The sequence below is a fragment of the Struthio camelus genome, chromosome 1 (assembly GCF_040807025.1).
Source record: "Struthio camelus isolate bStrCam1 chromosome 1, bStrCam1.hap1, whole genome shotgun sequence".
In the NCBI taxonomy this organism is placed as follows: Eukaryota; Metazoa; Chordata; class Aves; order Struthioniformes; family Struthionidae; genus Struthio; species Struthio camelus.
The window spans coordinates 95,584,303-95,601,788 of record NC_090942.1 but is presented as its reverse complement, the minus strand read 5'-3'; the positions used below and the strand labels follow the sequence as shown (position 1 = coordinate 95,601,788).

At 44.3% G+C, this 17,486-nt stretch overlaps 1 protein-coding gene across 4 annotated transcripts in view; it reads right to left on the bottom strand.

Annotated features, from left to right (window-relative positions):
- Positions 1–17,486, bottom strand: part of LSAMP (limbic system associated membrane protein) — a 1,028,525-nt gene that overhangs the window by 30,214 nt on the left and 980,825 nt on the right. For all 4 annotated transcript variants that reach the window (XM_009675203.2, XM_068958854.1, XM_009675202.2 and 1 more), the window contains 3 exons: positions 10,805–10,939; positions 6,563–6,683; positions 5,433–5,581 (listed from right to left, as the gene is read on the bottom strand). In XM_009675203.2, the coding sequence (XP_009673498.1) occupies positions 5,433–5,581; positions 6,563–6,683; positions 10,805–10,939 (405 nt within the window). The remainder of the gene's footprint in view (positions 1–5,432; positions 5,582–6,562; positions 6,684–10,804; positions 10,940–17,486) is intronic.

Here is a 17,486-nt window from a genome sequence, read left to right as displayed (position 1 = left end):
CATTTTACAGATACTGCAGGTGATTAACAGAGCAAAGAAGCAATTTGCCCAGGGTCAAATGCTGACTTGCACAGCCAGGAGCAGAACCGAAAATACAAGCCCCTCCTAGACTTGTCTCTAATCAGTGAGTTTCCGTTCATTATCTTCGGAGCTTGCTGGATACCCTGTCCTGACTGAGACAAGTTTCTGCTCAGGGGCTGGCCATTAGGTAATCAGTATAGCTGTACAGACATGCTACTACGCAAAAGCTGATAGGCCTGGAGCAATGAGCTGCCTCCTGGCTTACCTGTGGAAACAGTGCTAAGACCACCATTGATGGACATAGTGCTTGGCAGGTTACGTCGGTAGTCAACTATTCTCCGGTCAGCCTAGTCCCAACTATTTGGAGGCCAGTGCTCTTTATATAGCACCCTTGCTGCAAGGAGCTACTTTTTGACTAGCTAGAGCCCATAGGGACGCAGCAGGTCAACCTCGTCCCTGTGACAATGGCAGATCTCCCACCCTCATGGTGCTAATAGAGCTGTTTGAATCCACAGCAGGCACAGGGGAGATTGTCTCTTGCTAGAAAATACACAGCTAGCCTGGATCTCTATGTTTATGTAGCAACAGGGGACTATTGTTCTGTGAAAGCAGGCTGTTGTGCTGACATGACTTCCTTGTTATTTAGTTTGGTTAAATAACTGAAACTCCCCTTTTCCTTCTTCCTGCACAGCAGGCTGCAGACTGCACAGCATAAGCAGTTAAAGCAAAGCACTACGGCCTCATTATCATGCTGCTTCCTATTCAAGGACTCTACCTCTGTTCCCCTAGCCTGCTGCGTGCTGCCTTTATTGCTCCACCCAAGCTCATTAGCAGTGTCTCAGCCTTGCCCCATCTAACTGTCACCCTAACCACCTCCTTTCCTGTCCTGTGTCTCCCTGTTATTGACAGCCCCTGAGAAAATTCGAGGTTTGCACTGAGTGCCTTGCATTTCAGTCACAGTTATGCTCCAAACGCTGGCAGCAACCACCATAAACAATACTCATGTGCAACAAAGCATGGGCAGAGAGTTAAGAGAAGGGGTAAGTGTGTGCATGGAGCCTACGCCTGTGCTGGGGGTAGTGCTGGGGCACTACCAAATAATGATGTTAGAGGCAAGCGCCAACTCTTCTTAAGAATGTGTTTGTTGCTGGGATTATAACTGCTGGACTAAAATGATAACTATATCTGAAGCCTCTGGAGGAGATAGTGGTGGGCTCCTGCTTGTTGCTGCTTCTAATCAGCATGGGCCTTGCCAGCTACTGCTTCACCTCCAGATTTCCTTACTCACTGGAGGTTGCAGAGGATGCAAACTGCAGAGCAAGTGGCAAGGGACCTGGCAGTCTCCTACAATCGAGACAATTTAGCCAGCAGGAGTGCACGAGGACGTGCAGCACAGCCCTGTTGTCGCCTGTTTTATCCTCAGGGATGGGCTAGTTCTGCAGGAGATGGAATTCAACTAATTTGGAACAGCTTTCATTTCTTTTCTCTGCCTTGCTGGAACGCAGCAGGTGCTGTCTGTACTTCTGCGTGCCTGTGGATATGCGTGTACTTGCTTATACCATTGCACAGGTGCATGCATATAAAATTAATGCATATGTAAACCTACCTATGTATATGCTTGTATGGCAGATGTGCATCTGGTGTGCATGTGCATACGGTTATACTTGGGTGTAGCATGGGTTGAGATACAAATGTTGGCTTTGCTCCTAATGTTTCCCATAGCATTCGGTTAGCTTAGTGTAATGAAAAGAAAACAAGTTCCTTCCCTCATAATACACTTCGGAAAAAAGCTTTCCCTTTTTTGGCACTATGTTTCATCTCTCTTGTTCTGTGATGCAGCCCTGGCTTGACCTCTCTGCTGGACAATTTTCACAGAGATCCTCTCTCCCATGACTGTTACTGCCCTTTTCCTAGCTCTCACAGTATTTTCTGCTTGTGGAGGTTACAAACCATGTTCCTAGGCTACTGCAGAGCTGAACCAATGTAATGGCTCACTGATGCTGAAGAACATGGTCCTCCCTCCAAACTCCTCATATCCAGATGCATGGTATGGTTCCCTCTCTTGCCTGGGCTTGGGTGCTTGGTCATCCCTTCCCTCAATTAATTCAGCTCACTAAAACAAAAGACAACTTTTGGGATTATTTGGAGGCAGATGAGCTTGGTTATGCTTTTGCTCGTTTAGCATGTTGACCAGCTCAGTTGGTCATCACTGAGTACCAGAGTAAGGGAAGCAATGGCACATGGCAGAGAACAGGGTGAGCATAAGGAACGGGGATGAAGGGATGGCAGCAAGCTATTAGATCCGTTGCACCATCAAACAGTACCTGCATGCTCTTTCTGTAAACATGTTCCTGGTTGCTGTTGGAGACCAGATCCTGGGCAAGACAGACCTTTCTTCTGACCCAGTATGGCCATTTGTATGTTGCTATAAACTCAGTCTCCAGGAGTGAGGGGTATAAATCTCTCCACCTGCAGCAGGCAATACTGCTGCAGCATCACTTAACAAAGATCACTACCCACCTATTCATATAGCTACAGTGAGCTGCTTTTGTATTTTAATGCATCTTCTGTCTATGGCACAGACATCAAAGAAACTCAGTTTCTCTGAGAGTTTTTCAATGGTAGCAGAGATTTCCCGGAAATCACCCACCTTTCTCTATCGCTAAACTGTTCTTTCGTATCATTTTGCTAGCTCCCCTTTTGCCCTCCACCTAAGGCAAAGATGCTAGTACCTCATCACTAACTCTGGTTGTTTCTTCACTGCTGACTGCCATTTTTTCACTGCTATGGGGCATTGAGGAACCAGCGTTGTACCTGCTTCCCCAGTGGGATGCTGCCCTACAGTGAGCTTGTTCTCTGTTTAGAAAAGAAATAAAATCCCTCCCTGCTGATTCAGTCCACCTGATTCTAGGAAAGAAAAATCACTCAAAGTATTTGAGTATTTGCTGTACCTTGCAAAAGCTTGGCACTGCTTCTTCTTCCTGCCTGGGTGTGTGGCTAGGAGTGTGCATTGTCTGCTATTTCAGCTGTTGGGTGACCTGTAAAGCACTTTTTCTTCCAGCTGGGCTCATAGTTTTTTTGTGCTGCTTTCTTTAAAAGGCTTGATTCCCTTCACTCATCTCCTCCCTGATTTTTTTAACCTCAGAAATAGCAACTCCAGTCTGCCTGGGTTTATTTTTTTTCTCTCTTTCTCTCTTCCATACTAACTAAAAGGAGAACAGATATTTCTCCAAACAATATTCATAATGGCTTTCTCTCTCCGCAGCACTGAATAGTGAAGAAATTGGGATTAACTAAGCAACAAAAATAAAAGCTAGAAACAGTCTGACAAAAATCAGCAAATCTCTCCCAGCTCTCGAACCTCCATTCTCTTGGCTCTTGTGATGTTGCTACTTCACAAGTTCTCTAGCACTTTCCAGCATAAACAGGACTTGAATTTCTAAGGTAAAAATGATAAACAAAACCCAACAACTTCAAAGAAGGAAAACTTTCTTCATACGCATCAGAGGAAGACTAAAATAGCACGACTCACTTTTTATTTCCTTGTTGCAAGTCATCTTTAATAGTTGCCATGTTTCCCCTAGAATAGGTAATGGCAACTTCACAAGATCTCCCTGGGGTCTCTTACATGTTCTGCCACTGACGTTATAATCATGGGTAAATCGTTTCTTCACTCTGTTTCTTAGTTTACTACTGCAAAATGGTGCTAATAACACTTACCCATTTCCAAATAACTTGTGATGTTAAAATATTCATTGCTAGCAAGTCCTTTGAGATGCTTAGAGGTGAAGTACTGAAGTCAGCCAAAGTGCTTTTTGAGCAAAACCAAACCCTATCTAAAATCATGTGCACATACATTATAGAGTTTTATCTTATATTATGTTTCAGTGATGCATTTCAGCTCATCTGTATAAGAGCAATCAATGGAGAGGTCCAAATTTAGAATTCAGCCACAAATAATGGATTCTAAACTTAGCATTATTATTAATACCAGCAAGAACAAATCTGCAGTATTTGAAAACTGTGTTCCAGATTGCTGCCTGGAGATTTTATTTGAATCTCATGACAGTCACAAGATCAGGGTGAAAAAGACATTCAAAGTAGAAATTTGCCTTGTTTGTGTGCCCCAATGCTACAGGAAATCAAAGATATCTTATTTTATGATAATGTCCTTATCTATCCTTTTGAGGGGGAAAAACAACGTCCATGGAATGCCCCTCAATTTTACAAAGATTCAAACTGCAATGAAATAAATCCAGAGGTGGCAGACACAGAATACCAATGGATTTGTCCTTCTGCACTATGTCCATTAAAAAAAGTAACTGTTTCCCTGATGCTTTGAGTAGTCTAACCACAGTCAGGAGAAACCAGACTAAACTGCTTCTCAGAATAAGACTGCTTTGCACATCTTATCTTTTGTTCTGTTTATAAAGGTCCTGGCCTGGGTATTTTAATTCAGTTTGTGATTTTCACAGGAATACAGACCCCACTCACTTTTGCGTCTGTGGGACCATTCATTTGAATGGCTCATTCTGTTGCAGCCTATTTCTGGTGGCAATAACAATGTGCAGTGAAAGTTGAGTCCTAGTTTTAGACTTGGAATCCAGAATTGCATTTTGAATACTCCACAGTTTACATGCGTATGTGAGGGAGGTGAGGGGTAAGGGCTTTAATTTAGAGTCAGATTTGAATCAGCTGCAAAATTTAGAACTAGCAAGTAATTCTGTTCTGGAGTTTAGTCTAGTATCAACTTTTGTCTGTTAAAGTTTACTGCAATAACCTCAATAATTGGAAGGCAGCAGAAGAGAGATCCAAGGAATTTTATTCCATACTTCATCTGCTGATTACCTTTTTCCCAATGTTCCCTATGGTATGTCCCTTTAAATCATCCTATCTTTTCCCACTTTTGCAGGCTTTTTTTTCCCCCTTCCATTTTCTCTCATTTTCAAATTCACTTCTTTTTCTTGACTCTCCCTTGTTCTCCTCAGGCTCGGTGGCTAGTTCTCTCCATCTCTTTGAATCACTTGCCATTTCTCAGCTGTCATGGACCCTCCAAGCCCTTGCCTTCTGTTTCCTTATTAAAGGGGCTGTCACTCTAAAGGGGTTTTTGTTTCCATCTTTAAAACAACATGGTTTTATTATTTTAACAACATTTGACTTCAGCAGGAAAAGCCAATCAAAGGCTTTGACTGTAAACTTTCAAATTTGGCGGTGTTTGTGTTTTGCTGTGGATAGGAACAGGTAAGTACCTCAAGCACAGTGTTGAAAGTCAGGTCCTGGCTGGTGGTTTGGGGGGGTTGGAAAGTGGATATTTTCCTGAATTCTGGGTCACAGTGTCACTGTGTGCTTACTACACAGCCTGGTCTTTTTGAGAGTGACCTGGACATCTCTTTACCCTCGCCCATACTTACTGTAAAGGTATAGGCTGGCATTTGTGACTCCCAGCTTGTTGGCAGCCACACAGGTGTAGTTCCCGTAGTGTTCTTCAGTGACATTGGCCACCATCAGCAGAGACTGGCTCCCCGTGCTCTTTATCTCCAGACCGTTGGCACTGTTTATCCTGGAAAGATAGGAGAAGAGGTGTGCAGTGCAATGGTAGTTATGTCAGGGAGGAAATCACTGCCCAGCAGAAGGTAAATCAAAGTTGTTGAGACCAGCTGATGGGTAAGGATGGGGAGAGGCAGGAAGGAGAGGTGAGAAGAAGGGGGCCAAAGAAGGAAACTGTTGAAGGAAAGCAGAAGGATGGAATGAAAGGAAGAAAGTACAGTAGAGGGAAATGCCACTAGTAACCGGTGGAGAAGCAAGGTGGGGAGAAGGGCTGGGAGAAAGAGAGGAGCCCTTTACCCAGCACTAGCTGAAACTTGGAAATGAAGTAATCAGCTGTGGGCTGGCATGCACTTGGAGAAAAGGTTTTTAGTAGAAGACACTAATTAATGTGTTCGAATGAATGTGTATAGAAAAGCCAAGTCACCCCTGAGCCTGTGCACATGGGTCAGCTTGAAAACCAGGATAATAAAGACACCTTTTTAATGCAAGGTAAGTGCTCAAGTATTAAGGACAGATACTGTTTCTCATATTCTGCCCATATGCAAATCTAGGTTGCTCAGGTCACACGCCTGGCAGCATCTTTCATTTCAGCAGCACCTTCCCCTGGATGAAGACAGCTAGGGTAGTATTACCTACTTGGAGACTTAACACTGGCTATTTTTGCATTTTTATCATGAGCTATTTAACGCATGAACTTTGTCAGGAAGAAAGTACTTTTGATGTCTTACTTGTGTATCGGCCCATTACTGACTTAAAGGTAAGAGCTTCATCCTCAACATTTCCTTCAGTGTCCCTGGTTCAGAGGAGGACTGCCTCTTTCAGCCCTGGACACTTTGACTTTGACTAAGCCAATGGGACAAACATAACTTGTGCGGTTTGTGGAGAGTAATTTATTTGAAGAGAAGAGTCAGGAGGACAAGAAGTGATTCTCTAAGGATTCCTTATTGCATGGACCAAAAAGGAAGGAAAGGAAGACTACAGCTACTGGTCTTACCTGGTGTCGTCTCTGTACCACTCAAAATCAGGTGTGGGCACTGCTGACGCCTCGCACCGGAGTAAGGCTTGTCGTCCTGTGGCCGCTTCATTGCTCTTGGACTCTGTGATAGTGGGAGGGTCTGCATGAAAGAAACACTTGTTCATTTCACGCATTTGCAGGTGAAAGGAAACAGTGAAACTACTTCTGGGCTGGCTTCCTCATGTGAACTGTTTGGGCTGATAGAGGCCCACAGCTGCTGCTTTCTGTGGCTCATTCTGCCCTCTGCCTCTGGAGCATACCTGCTCGTTGAACTCTCCCTAATACAGTATGCTAGCACCACTCCTTACTCATGCTTCTCTACAGTGGCACTGAATAAGGCTCTGTGATAAATGCACAGGTATGAGTGGGCAGAGTTAAGGTTAACAATGGGCTTCTGTAATTTCTGAGTATTTACTTGTGCAGCCCTAGTTCATATGGATTCATCAGAGAGAGAAAGATGAGAGAAGGGCTTCATCAAGGGCAACAGCAAGACAGCAGAAATAAATAGAAGAAGCTAGGAATTAAACACTATTGTGCATAATATTTTTTGTACAACCTCTGTGTCTACTGTCAAAACTATAATAAGAAAGGAAAGAACAAAGGACACATGGCCAAAATGGAAGGGCTTTAGCAGGAGATGCAGGTGATTAGCAACTCTGAAAACCAGACAGCTTATTAATATGCCTACCTCAGGTATCTAGAACTACAAATTCTGCCCAAACCTTCCTGAACATTTTGCTTTGTCAGAAGTTCCAGTAGGTTTGTTTGTGATCGCTGTGCATGAAGCCTGTCCTCAGCACACCATGGTGCTCCCATCCCCCGGCTAATTTGAAGCCTGAGAGTTGCAGTACAGGCAAACAAAACTTGGAATAGATATCGGTGTGCTCTGCTGGAGCTGGGTCTCAATGCTGGCTCAGTGCCACAGGTACGGCAGCCTCTGGTACCGTCACTCTCAGCCCCACGTTCAAAACGTTACACGACAAGCTTTACAAGTTAAAAGGCGGAATTATTTCCACCTGGCTGCTGACAGAGATCAGAGAGTAAGTGTCTTATCTATCATCCCTAGTACCTGAATATCCTGAGATTCTGGGGATGCAACTAAGATGGCTACTTTGCTGAGACTCCAGTCAGCACAAAAGCACACTCTGCGTGTACAGAGTATAGCTCCTTCTCCTGTATCTGACTTGGTGTTGAAAGGCCAAAAAAAAAAAAGAATCAAAATGTATTGTGTCAGTCAAAGAAAAAAATAATTTAGTCTGGAAGATATATGGAAGGGAAGTTTGCTGTGATCACATTAACCATCTCAATGTGATCCCTTTCCTGACCTTAATCGGGATTTTATGCAGGACTTTAGGGATATTGCAGTGCGCCCTCGAACATCATAAATATTAATAAGTGTACATAAATAGGATCCTACATTCAAAGGCTGTGGGTTCACGTAAATATTTTAATTTAGGAAGAAGGAGGGGTAATAAAAGGATAGTGAAGGTGATGTTTTTAAGCATCCGTTGATTTTTTCGTTCGAGTACCTTTCTTCTTGCCGTCAGCAGCGAGACAACCTTTTTCCACGTCAGTGAATCCAGCACATGAGATAAGTCATGGAAAGAACAAGTACCTTTTTGTGGGCCTAGAAGATGATAGCACTAGGCTAGCGCCCTGAGCATTCGCTCCTCTGGTTCCCACCGGCGAGCTGAACCTTTCACTCTTAGCAGTCCCGTAGTAGCCACAGATTCAGGCTTTCTAAAGAAAACCGCCCCAGGTGGATGGACAGGCCAAACCTCAGCAGCTACCTTTCTTGTTAAGGCAATACCGTCCCTGATGACACTGACTGCTCAGCAAACAGCAGTCTCCTCGCTGCAGCACTCCTTTGCAAGAAGTGGTAAGGCACAGGTGGGGGGCCCTGCACAAATTAATTATATTATATTCAAAAGGCAGCTACTCTATGTTTAGCTGCATGCTGTGGGAGAAGCCAGGAATAGGTTCTCTTTAGGGTTCTGCCCTTAAGTCTTCCCTGGGCCTCAGTTTCCCTATCTGTAATGTGAAACAGCCATTACTCACAAAGCCTGAAGATGGTGGTGTAGACCAAAGGAAAAAGGTGATGCTTTCTCCTGCAGTCGGACTGACAAGCTGCATGCTCCACAGTGTCAGTGGATGGCAAGAGATGGCCAGGAAGCTGTGGAGGTTGTGCAGGTCCCATTTTTCAAGCCTACTGTAATTCTCACAATTTCAACTCCTTGTGGCGTTGTTTAAGGAAGCAAGATAAGGAAAGATGTATGCAAATGTCTAGCTGTCATTCCTCAAATAGGACTGAATTTTTTCATGTGCATGGTCCTCATGACCTCAGAGTTTTTTCACTTTGTTCAGAAATAAAAGATCTGTCCTGAAGGAAATTATCATTTGTTCATATTCAAAATTTGGCCATGTACTAATATTATGAAGCTATATCATCTTAAATTATGATATACCAGTAAAAATGTCGACAATCTTAGTATAGCACAGTTATCATGAGTTGAAGCATAGTCAAAAGCAAACGTTCTGACTTTATATAGACAATCTGTTGTAACCATATTAAATTCATCATTTAAATTATGTTTCACAGAAATATTTGCAAATATTAATTGCTTCTTATGGAATATCTAAAGTTTATAAACTCAGCTGTTTTTGATAGAAAACATCTTCAATAGCTTTAGTTCAGAAAATCTGCTACTAGGCCTTATTGTTTTCATTTGCATTGAATGGATAAATGCAGAAAGCCAAATAGATCTGTTTAACACAAGAAATTAATCTGGAGTAGCAAATTCACATCAATGGCAGAACTTGGCCCAAGAAGCAGCTTTTATTAAACAGCCACTGCACGATTTCTAAGATAATTCTAAAAAACAGTGTTGATTCTGAAAATGCTGAAGGGAGCCCAAAAGTGATGCCGGTGACTTCTACTTCTAAGCAAGACACACGTTGATCTGATGGGAGAGCTCAATGGGAAGGAGAGAGAAGAGAAGCAAGAAAGGCATGAAAAGGTGCTAAAATGACATGTGGTGGTGAATTAGACTAGGATGGGCTGGAACACTTGCTGCTGTCAGCTCTCTGTCCTAACCCACTCCTAGAGGTTCAAGCTACCCTTGAACCAAGGATAGCTAAAAGGGATGCATGCGCACCCTGAAACATGTCTGTTTACATTCCGTAGGGCTAATGTTTATCATCTCCAATTTAAGTTTAGATTAATATTTTGGTGTGTAAACGAAGCAGATCAGGAGAAGACACACCTCCCATTCATCCATCCCTGCTGCACAAGTATTAGCCACCAGCAAGGAAAGAGAGCAGGCAGCTGGGGATATTTATTTTAAATTACTCCAGTGCCAAATATGAGCCATACAAATATTGAGGTGGACATCCAAACACACAGTATTACAAGAGTAAAGGCAGTCTGAAATAGGTTGTGTCACAGACAGAAGAGCACGCCTGCAGAGTGAAAGCAGACATCCACCTATGCGTGTACCAGTGATGCCATTCATGGCCAACTCACTAGAGGGCTTGGATTCATACCAGCTTATGAGTGTGGGGTGTAGAGGTGAGCCACATATCTAACTGTGCCTGTAAGCATTTTTAGGTGGATAGCAGTCATCTTTGGTCAAAACTTTTTTTGTATTGCATAGGTGCAAGGACGATCTCTATTAGTGAGGGCTTTATGCTAATAACCTGAAATCAGAATAAAAGTAAAGTTTTTGCACCCTCTCATTAACGGATGCCTCTAATGCACGTTCCCCCAGGCCCCTGGGGTGTGATAGGCAGGTAGGCACTGCCTATATGACTGGGTGCAGGCAAGTGTGTGTTTGCTTTGAGCTGGCTAAACCCTTATCTATCCTTGCTGCCATGTTGCAGCTTCTCTTCAAGCTACTGCTGTCCCAAATATCAGTGAACAAAAACAAGGCATCGCTAGCCTTTCTGAGGGGAGATGAAGGGGTAACTCACAGTTTCTCTCTTTCTTTCTCCTTCTCTCTCTCCCTTCCTCCCCAACTTTTTTTAATATATATTACCAAGTTTAACGCGCAAACATTCCTGGAATAAGTGTCTGATTTCAGATAGTTTCCTCAGTCTCCTCATTCTCCTCATATTTCAGATCATGTTATGTGAACCTGGAAAAGGCTTCTCCTTTTCCAAAAGTCAGCCCTACCCATGGGCAAAGTCTCCATTGACGACCCACTTCAGTTGCTATGTACTCACAGTTCACAGTGACCCGGACTTGCTTGACATCTGCTGAAGCAACCTCGTTGGCAGCTTTGCATTCGTACTTGCCCGACTGCTCTCGTGTGATTCCTAGGATCTCCAGGTACTCTTCCTCACCTTCAAATTCTCTGCCTGATATGACCAAAAAATACAGATAGTGGTTTGGTTAGGCACATAGATTTAGGGAGTCTTCTGTTTAATTGCTATAGAGGAACAACCACAACAGGAAGTTCTGCAACTAAACAACAGCTATTTGGAGAGCTATTTTGAAGTTACTTCAGTAGCCATATCAGCAAGATACTTGCATTTTATTTAATTAAGGAAAACTCAGGATCTGAGAATCTGAAATCCATTATGCATAAAAGTGGTAGAAAAGCATGTTATCCCACAGACTGTCCAGACCAGAGATAGAGAAGCAAAATCTCCACCACATGAGGCCAGAGTGACTTCACTGGTGTGATGCCTGAGTACCAAGAGGGGTTAGTTGGGCTCTGGCTGATGGGCTGGTTCAGGAGTAGCTGGCAGACATAGTGGTATATTCTGACAGTAACCTTTTGGCCACGTAAAACTATGAACAATTTATTTCTGCCTCTCAGAGCAACAACCACCCTGAAGTACCATCGATCAGAACAAGCTGCAGTTAAACACAGCCAAACTGAGAGAAACAAAGTGTAATTTGATCCACAGAGACCAATAATCATTACAAACGCCTGATCTACTGTACATACAAAATGACACATTTAAACTGCACTGCTTCTCTAACACAGTTTTGAAAGCAGTGACTTGAGCATCTGGGTTACAGCCAGGGGCAGGAGTCAGGGGAGGTTTGCGGCTTTGGTTTTAACTCACTGTATGACCTTAGGTGAGTCCCTCCATTGCTCTCCCTCTGTAAATTGTGGCTAATAACCCTGCTCCCCCATCACCTGCTGGTCAGAAAAGGGCAGGGAGGCTAATGTATGCAAAACACATTAGAATCCTTGGACAAAAGGTGCAGGGGAAGCATAAAATATTAGGATTAGTGTATCCACACTATTCCTTCAGAAACCAGACTGTAGCTTTTCCTGGGAAGACTATATGAACTATGTTAGAAGCACTGTGATGGGAGATTCTTCCCTCCCCTGAGAGGACTGCAAGCATTGCTTGGCAGGATGCAAATCACAAGTCCCAGATGCATGCCTCTGCATTTATAGAGAATGTGTCCCCCAACCCTTAAAGGATAAGGACTAAGTTTTCAAAAAAAGCTCAGCACCCATGGCGTCTCATTCGGGCTCCTAAGAGCACAGCACAGTCAGGTTTTCCAAGGAAACTCTCTGGCCAAAAGATATTTTCTGCTCAATGGGTGCTGATCACTTCTGAAATTCTGGCCGTTTCACATAAGTGCTTAAGATGTTTGCTGGAGTTCAGATAGTGTCTGTGAGGACTGGGCTGTTGTCCTTGGCTCTGAGGACCTGGGTAAAAGTAGTGGCTAAGCCCCACGCCAAAGCTGAAGTTCCCGTAGTACTACCTGAAATGGCAGCATTATTCCACAACATAGGCACAGGTTTGCTGTAGTATAATAGCCAGGTCAGGCTGGCCGCACACACTGGGAATGCTAGCTGTATGCATTTGCCTTCAGCATCAGAGATAGGGATTTCAAGAACTTTGAAATCTGCTGACAACTCTGTCCCTTACACAGTCATTTTTGCCTTTTTTTTCCTTCAGGCAATTTTCAGAACCATCCTTGGGGAAAACCATCCCCAGACATTGAGATCTGGCATGAAAACAGCAGCGTATCTATTATCATGCAAAACCTTCCCCTTTTTTCAGCAGGGCAAACCAGTAATTCCTTTTCCAACTTCTACCAGATGTTTAGGTGAGTCGAAATCTCATTGCTACGTCTAAAATTTACAACCGCTTTGATGCAGGTTTTCATATCCCCTAACAGTCTGGCGAAGGGCCTTGCTGCGCGGCAGCAGTGTTTTTTATGAGGTAGGAAGGCAAAGCTGCCTCTTGCTGCACACCCAAAGCTCCTGGGACACTGCTTGCAACGTTTGGCTGTGTTGTGGGGCGGAGGCTATGGGGAACATGGGGAGAATCTGTGGAGAAAGAGGTAGGGTTGGATTTTCATGCAATAAAGTGCTCTTTATTGATGTGACTCTGCACCCATGAACAGGTTTGGGAATCTGTTCCTCTTTCACTCCGGTAGGAGCAGAGTACCAGAGCTTTACTATCCTTAGCGTTCGAACAATTTTCCTAAAGTATGACCTGAATCTTCCTTGCTGCAGTTTAAGGCCATTATTTTTGTCTTAGCCACTGTAGATATAAAGAACAAATAACTCCCTCCTTCTCTGCAATAGCCTTTTATCAACTTTAAATCAGTTGTGTTCCTCCCTCAGTTGTCATCTTTTTTTTTTTTTTTTTGGATGAATAGTGCCAGGTCTTTCCATTTTTCTCTGTAGGTGAGGTTTTCTAGACCTTTGATCATTTGATCATTCTTGTTGCTTTATTTTAGACCTCTCTGACTAGTTCACATTTCTCTGGAAGTGCAACTCCCCAAATTGAACACAACATTTCAGATGAGATCTTAACATGACTGAATAGAGAGGAAAGATTGCATCACAACTTCTGCACTGCTTGGCTGCCTACACAGCCAATTCATTGTGGTTTTGCCATAGCATGGTTCATATTTGTTTGGGATATGCTTCAATCTCCAGATCTTTTTATAACATACTCTACCTGCTAACAGTGCTTTTTGAAAATCCCACCCCCAACCGGAGCCTACAACCAACAGTCCCTCTTCTTTTACAGCAGCACTCCCAGTTGTAGATCGGTCAGTTGACTGGCAAGTAGTCAGACATCAGGGAAAGGCTTATAAAGGAAAGGTTAGAACATAATTTGCCTGTGCTTTGCAAATCACTTGCTCTGCCATTCTGCCTTGTTTATACACAGGGTTCATTCCAAGTGGGACTTGCTTCTCCTGCAATTTGCCCTTGTCACAAGTCTGTCACTGTAATGAAAAGAGGGTTGAGGGTGACTTACCAGCTCTAATGGAGTGACACCCTCATTAAGGGTGCTGTTAAGTCTGTCTGTCACAGAACCGTATCAATGGGACTCCAGAAAGTATCCTAAAAGGGTGTATACTTTCCTAAGGGAAGATATTTTTCAGCTCCTCCCCTACACACGTCCATGCACTTAAGGTCTAAACTGTGTACCACAGCCAGCAGAGGGGCTTTGAGCAGCTACATATAACCCTTGCCAACAGAAAGCAGATGATGAGCTGTTGGCTTGCCCAGTGGAGCTCTCTGGGGATGGGTGAAAGGGACGACTTTTGTTGCAAAGGGCATATCAAAGATATCAACAGGCCTGTTCAGCCCCTCATTCTCCCCTGCCCCAGGACACACTCTTCAGGAACAGTTTCTGTGACAGTCTCTTGCTAAAATAGCGGCAGCACTGTTCTTGTCCCTGTACCAGTGATCTGCATTTCAACTCCGAGCAGCAGTGTTTTGCTCTGTAAACTCAGTTACTCTCATTTGCACGTCACACCCTTTTGCTTGCAACCCTGTCCGCTATAAAAGTACATTAACCATTTCTAAAAAAATAGAGCATTACAATAAAATTGAGGTGTCATAGTACAGATCAGAGAGAGAAGAGACGTACCATGGTGTGTTAGAAAAATGCCAGGCTGTGATATCTTGCACAGAGCTGTAGAGATGTTTTCACTAATTCACCTTGGCAGCCAGATTAGGTGAGTCATATTAACTCTAACCTCTAAGGCAAAGGGGGGCGGGGGGAAAGGAGAAACAGGTCTTTCTACACAGAGCAAATCTACAAATGTTTCCACTCAGCAGGCAGCTTTGGCAGGAGGCTGATGGTTGTCACTACACAGTTTATCAAAGTGGGAGGGGAGAAGGTTTGGATGATGCTCTTTGGTAGAGATAACAATGAACATGTTCGATTAGGTGAGGGGAAGGAATGCCAACTACGGGCAAGCAACCTACTCCATTCCCACTAACAGAAGACAGTTGCCTTGAGCATGTTATCCAGGGACAAAATCCCGACCCTACTGCCAAACCTTCCTCACTGATGAGGACTGTCCCCCAGCTGTGTTCTTCTATCTGGTTGGTTATGATGTGTCCCAGTGAGGGGGCCCTCCACGGTTTCCCTCAGGTAGATGACTCTCCATGCAGGCACAGCTCTCTCTTCTTCCCAAAGCATCCCTGCCATGACTCTAGGTAACCTTCCTTCCTGTGAGGTTTTTGCCTTTCACGTACTCATAGGTAGCTTGGTTTGTTACTGCAGCCCTGCTAAACACCATCTCACCAAGCTGCAGCTCCTTGACTCTGTCCCAGTAAATCACGCACAGAAGCTTTCTGTTCTGGAGGCTGGAGATCGAGTACGAGCCTAGGAGGCTTGACATTCAGACTAGCAGGGAACGACCCCGAGTGGAGCGTGCCAGAAGCTGGCCACTGCTCTGACCTGGCAGAAGCCTTTCGGCACAGGGATCTGTGGCAGACAGCTCGGATGTATGCAAGAGGAAGCTTTGAAGGTCCATTTGCCGCAGTCACGTTTGCTATCCGCTAGCTTTTTAATTGGACGTACTGACGTAATAGTGAACCCGAAGAGCCAATCTGCTCTGTAACGCTGACCTGCTGCCAAGAAGCCCCCTTCAAACTCAGTCCACGCACAGATATGCCTCATCTCCTTCTGCCTCCGGAACAGACATACCCTTGTACGACCCCATGTAGCCTCACTCCCACCCTGCCTCTCATCCCCCATTGATATGCACACCTGCTTATGCCCACGTAGACGCTCTCCAAGCTTGTTGTACGTGCAGAAATACAGACTTAACACCTTCTCCATGTGTTTATAGGCCTTTGCCGCCTCTTCCCAAAATGCAGCATAGCCCCTTGCACTGCCACACACCGTCACTCTCTTCACAAAGGCTAAATTCTTCCTTTCGCGCAACAAAGCACACCCAAACAAAACCACGCTTGTAGCGAGTGCAGACAGCTTGTTCAGCCAGCCGAGGGGGCAGCAATACGCTCAACCATGTACTCTAACAGATAGGTCTTTCTCTTTATGGCCTAGTTCCTCAAATTTCCAAAGGGGAAGCTGGTCCGCAGAGAAGGCAGCCATATTATGCTGTGTCCTATGTTGTTTGTGCCTCAGACACTGGGCTCTTTCTTGAGCAGAAATTCCTTTAGTTCTTCTATTTAATACTGCTATGTTCTTAAACTAAACTGTGGTGGAGACCCACTGAAAGTATCTGTTTGCATTTGGTGTGTGGAAAAGGAGATCAGATACCCTGCTTCTGTGTTTGTTTTTCTTCCAAGCCTCTTTGTAGTTGTGAAGAGGGGAGAGCAGAAGGGGTTATGCATCTGTGTTGGGCTCTCCTCTGCCTAAAACAAGATGCAAGGGAATAAAAAGATTGCAAATCAATAAATGCCATTTGAAGGGTTTGCGTGTGTGTGTGTGTGTGTGGCAACTTCCAACGCTGAACTGCAGTTTTTGTTCTCTCTGTGCTCACCATTTATTGTCTAAGGTCTTGCTCACCTAACTTTCTTCCTTCTCCCTGCACCTTACATTCTCTACGAACAGACTTCTGAAAGACAAAAATAGCTAAGGGAGCCTTTGACATCATTTTCTTGTTTTACCTCCAGCTGGCTTTTTTTTTTTTTAATTCAAAACTTTGAAGTTTTTGTTTATCAGCCTTCGTCTCCTCCACCCACCACAGATTCCAATGAGCTTGGCATCTTTATCCTTCCCTTAGTTGAAGAGACTTGTTTTCAGCAAAGAGATCAGTGGGGAGCAGCAGATGGTAGATGAGTAAAGGGACAGCTACTGCTATAATGCTACAGGGAGGAGGGAAGGTAGAAAAACTAGCAAGGCACGGGAAGCAGTGAAAATGAGGAAAGTTGAAGACCGAGAGAAAAATAGGTGGAGAAATAAAAAGATAATAGAGGGGGGATAAGCAGAGGACCTGAGGCTGGGAGACAGAAACAGAAAGTGAAATTTTTCACAGACCAAGAAAAAGAAAACAGAGATCAGAGAACTGAGGAAGAGAAATGCACTGAGACAAAGAGTGAGTGAGAAAGAGAGAAGGAGAGACAGTGACAAACCGAGCGATGTACAGTGCAGAGAGACGCAGAGACTTCCCCTGTATAAAGGAAAATATGAAATAACTACTGCCAGAGGGATAGGAACAGAGGGGTCAAGTGTGGTAAGGCAATAATTACTCTCTTTAAGCAGCAAGACACAGCAGGGTATTTATTGTTCAAGTTGGCCTCATGCCTCCCATGCCCCTAGGTCTGTAGCTATTACACATAAACCAAAAAAACTAGTGCAATTCCAGTGAGGGCCTTAGGCCTGGCTCGGGCTTCATGAATGAGAATGAGTCAGCTCAGGAGGGAACACCCTGGCACGGTTTTCCCTGGCTTTCAGGGGACCTTACTCATCAGTGACGGCATTTCCTCCTCAAGTGCAGAGCTGGCTGTGGTGTCTGCAGTCACAGCCTACACGGCAGGAGCTCCCGGCTGGGACGGACCAGGTGCCTGCTGGTGCGGCCAGGGTTAAGAAAGGCTGCAATTCCTCCTTTAAGATATTCATCAGTTTTCAGTGCTTCCAGAGGCCTTGATCGCATTTTTGTCCTCTAATGACTAGAAATTCAGGAGAAACGCACCAGCCCTAAGCCCACTGTGCA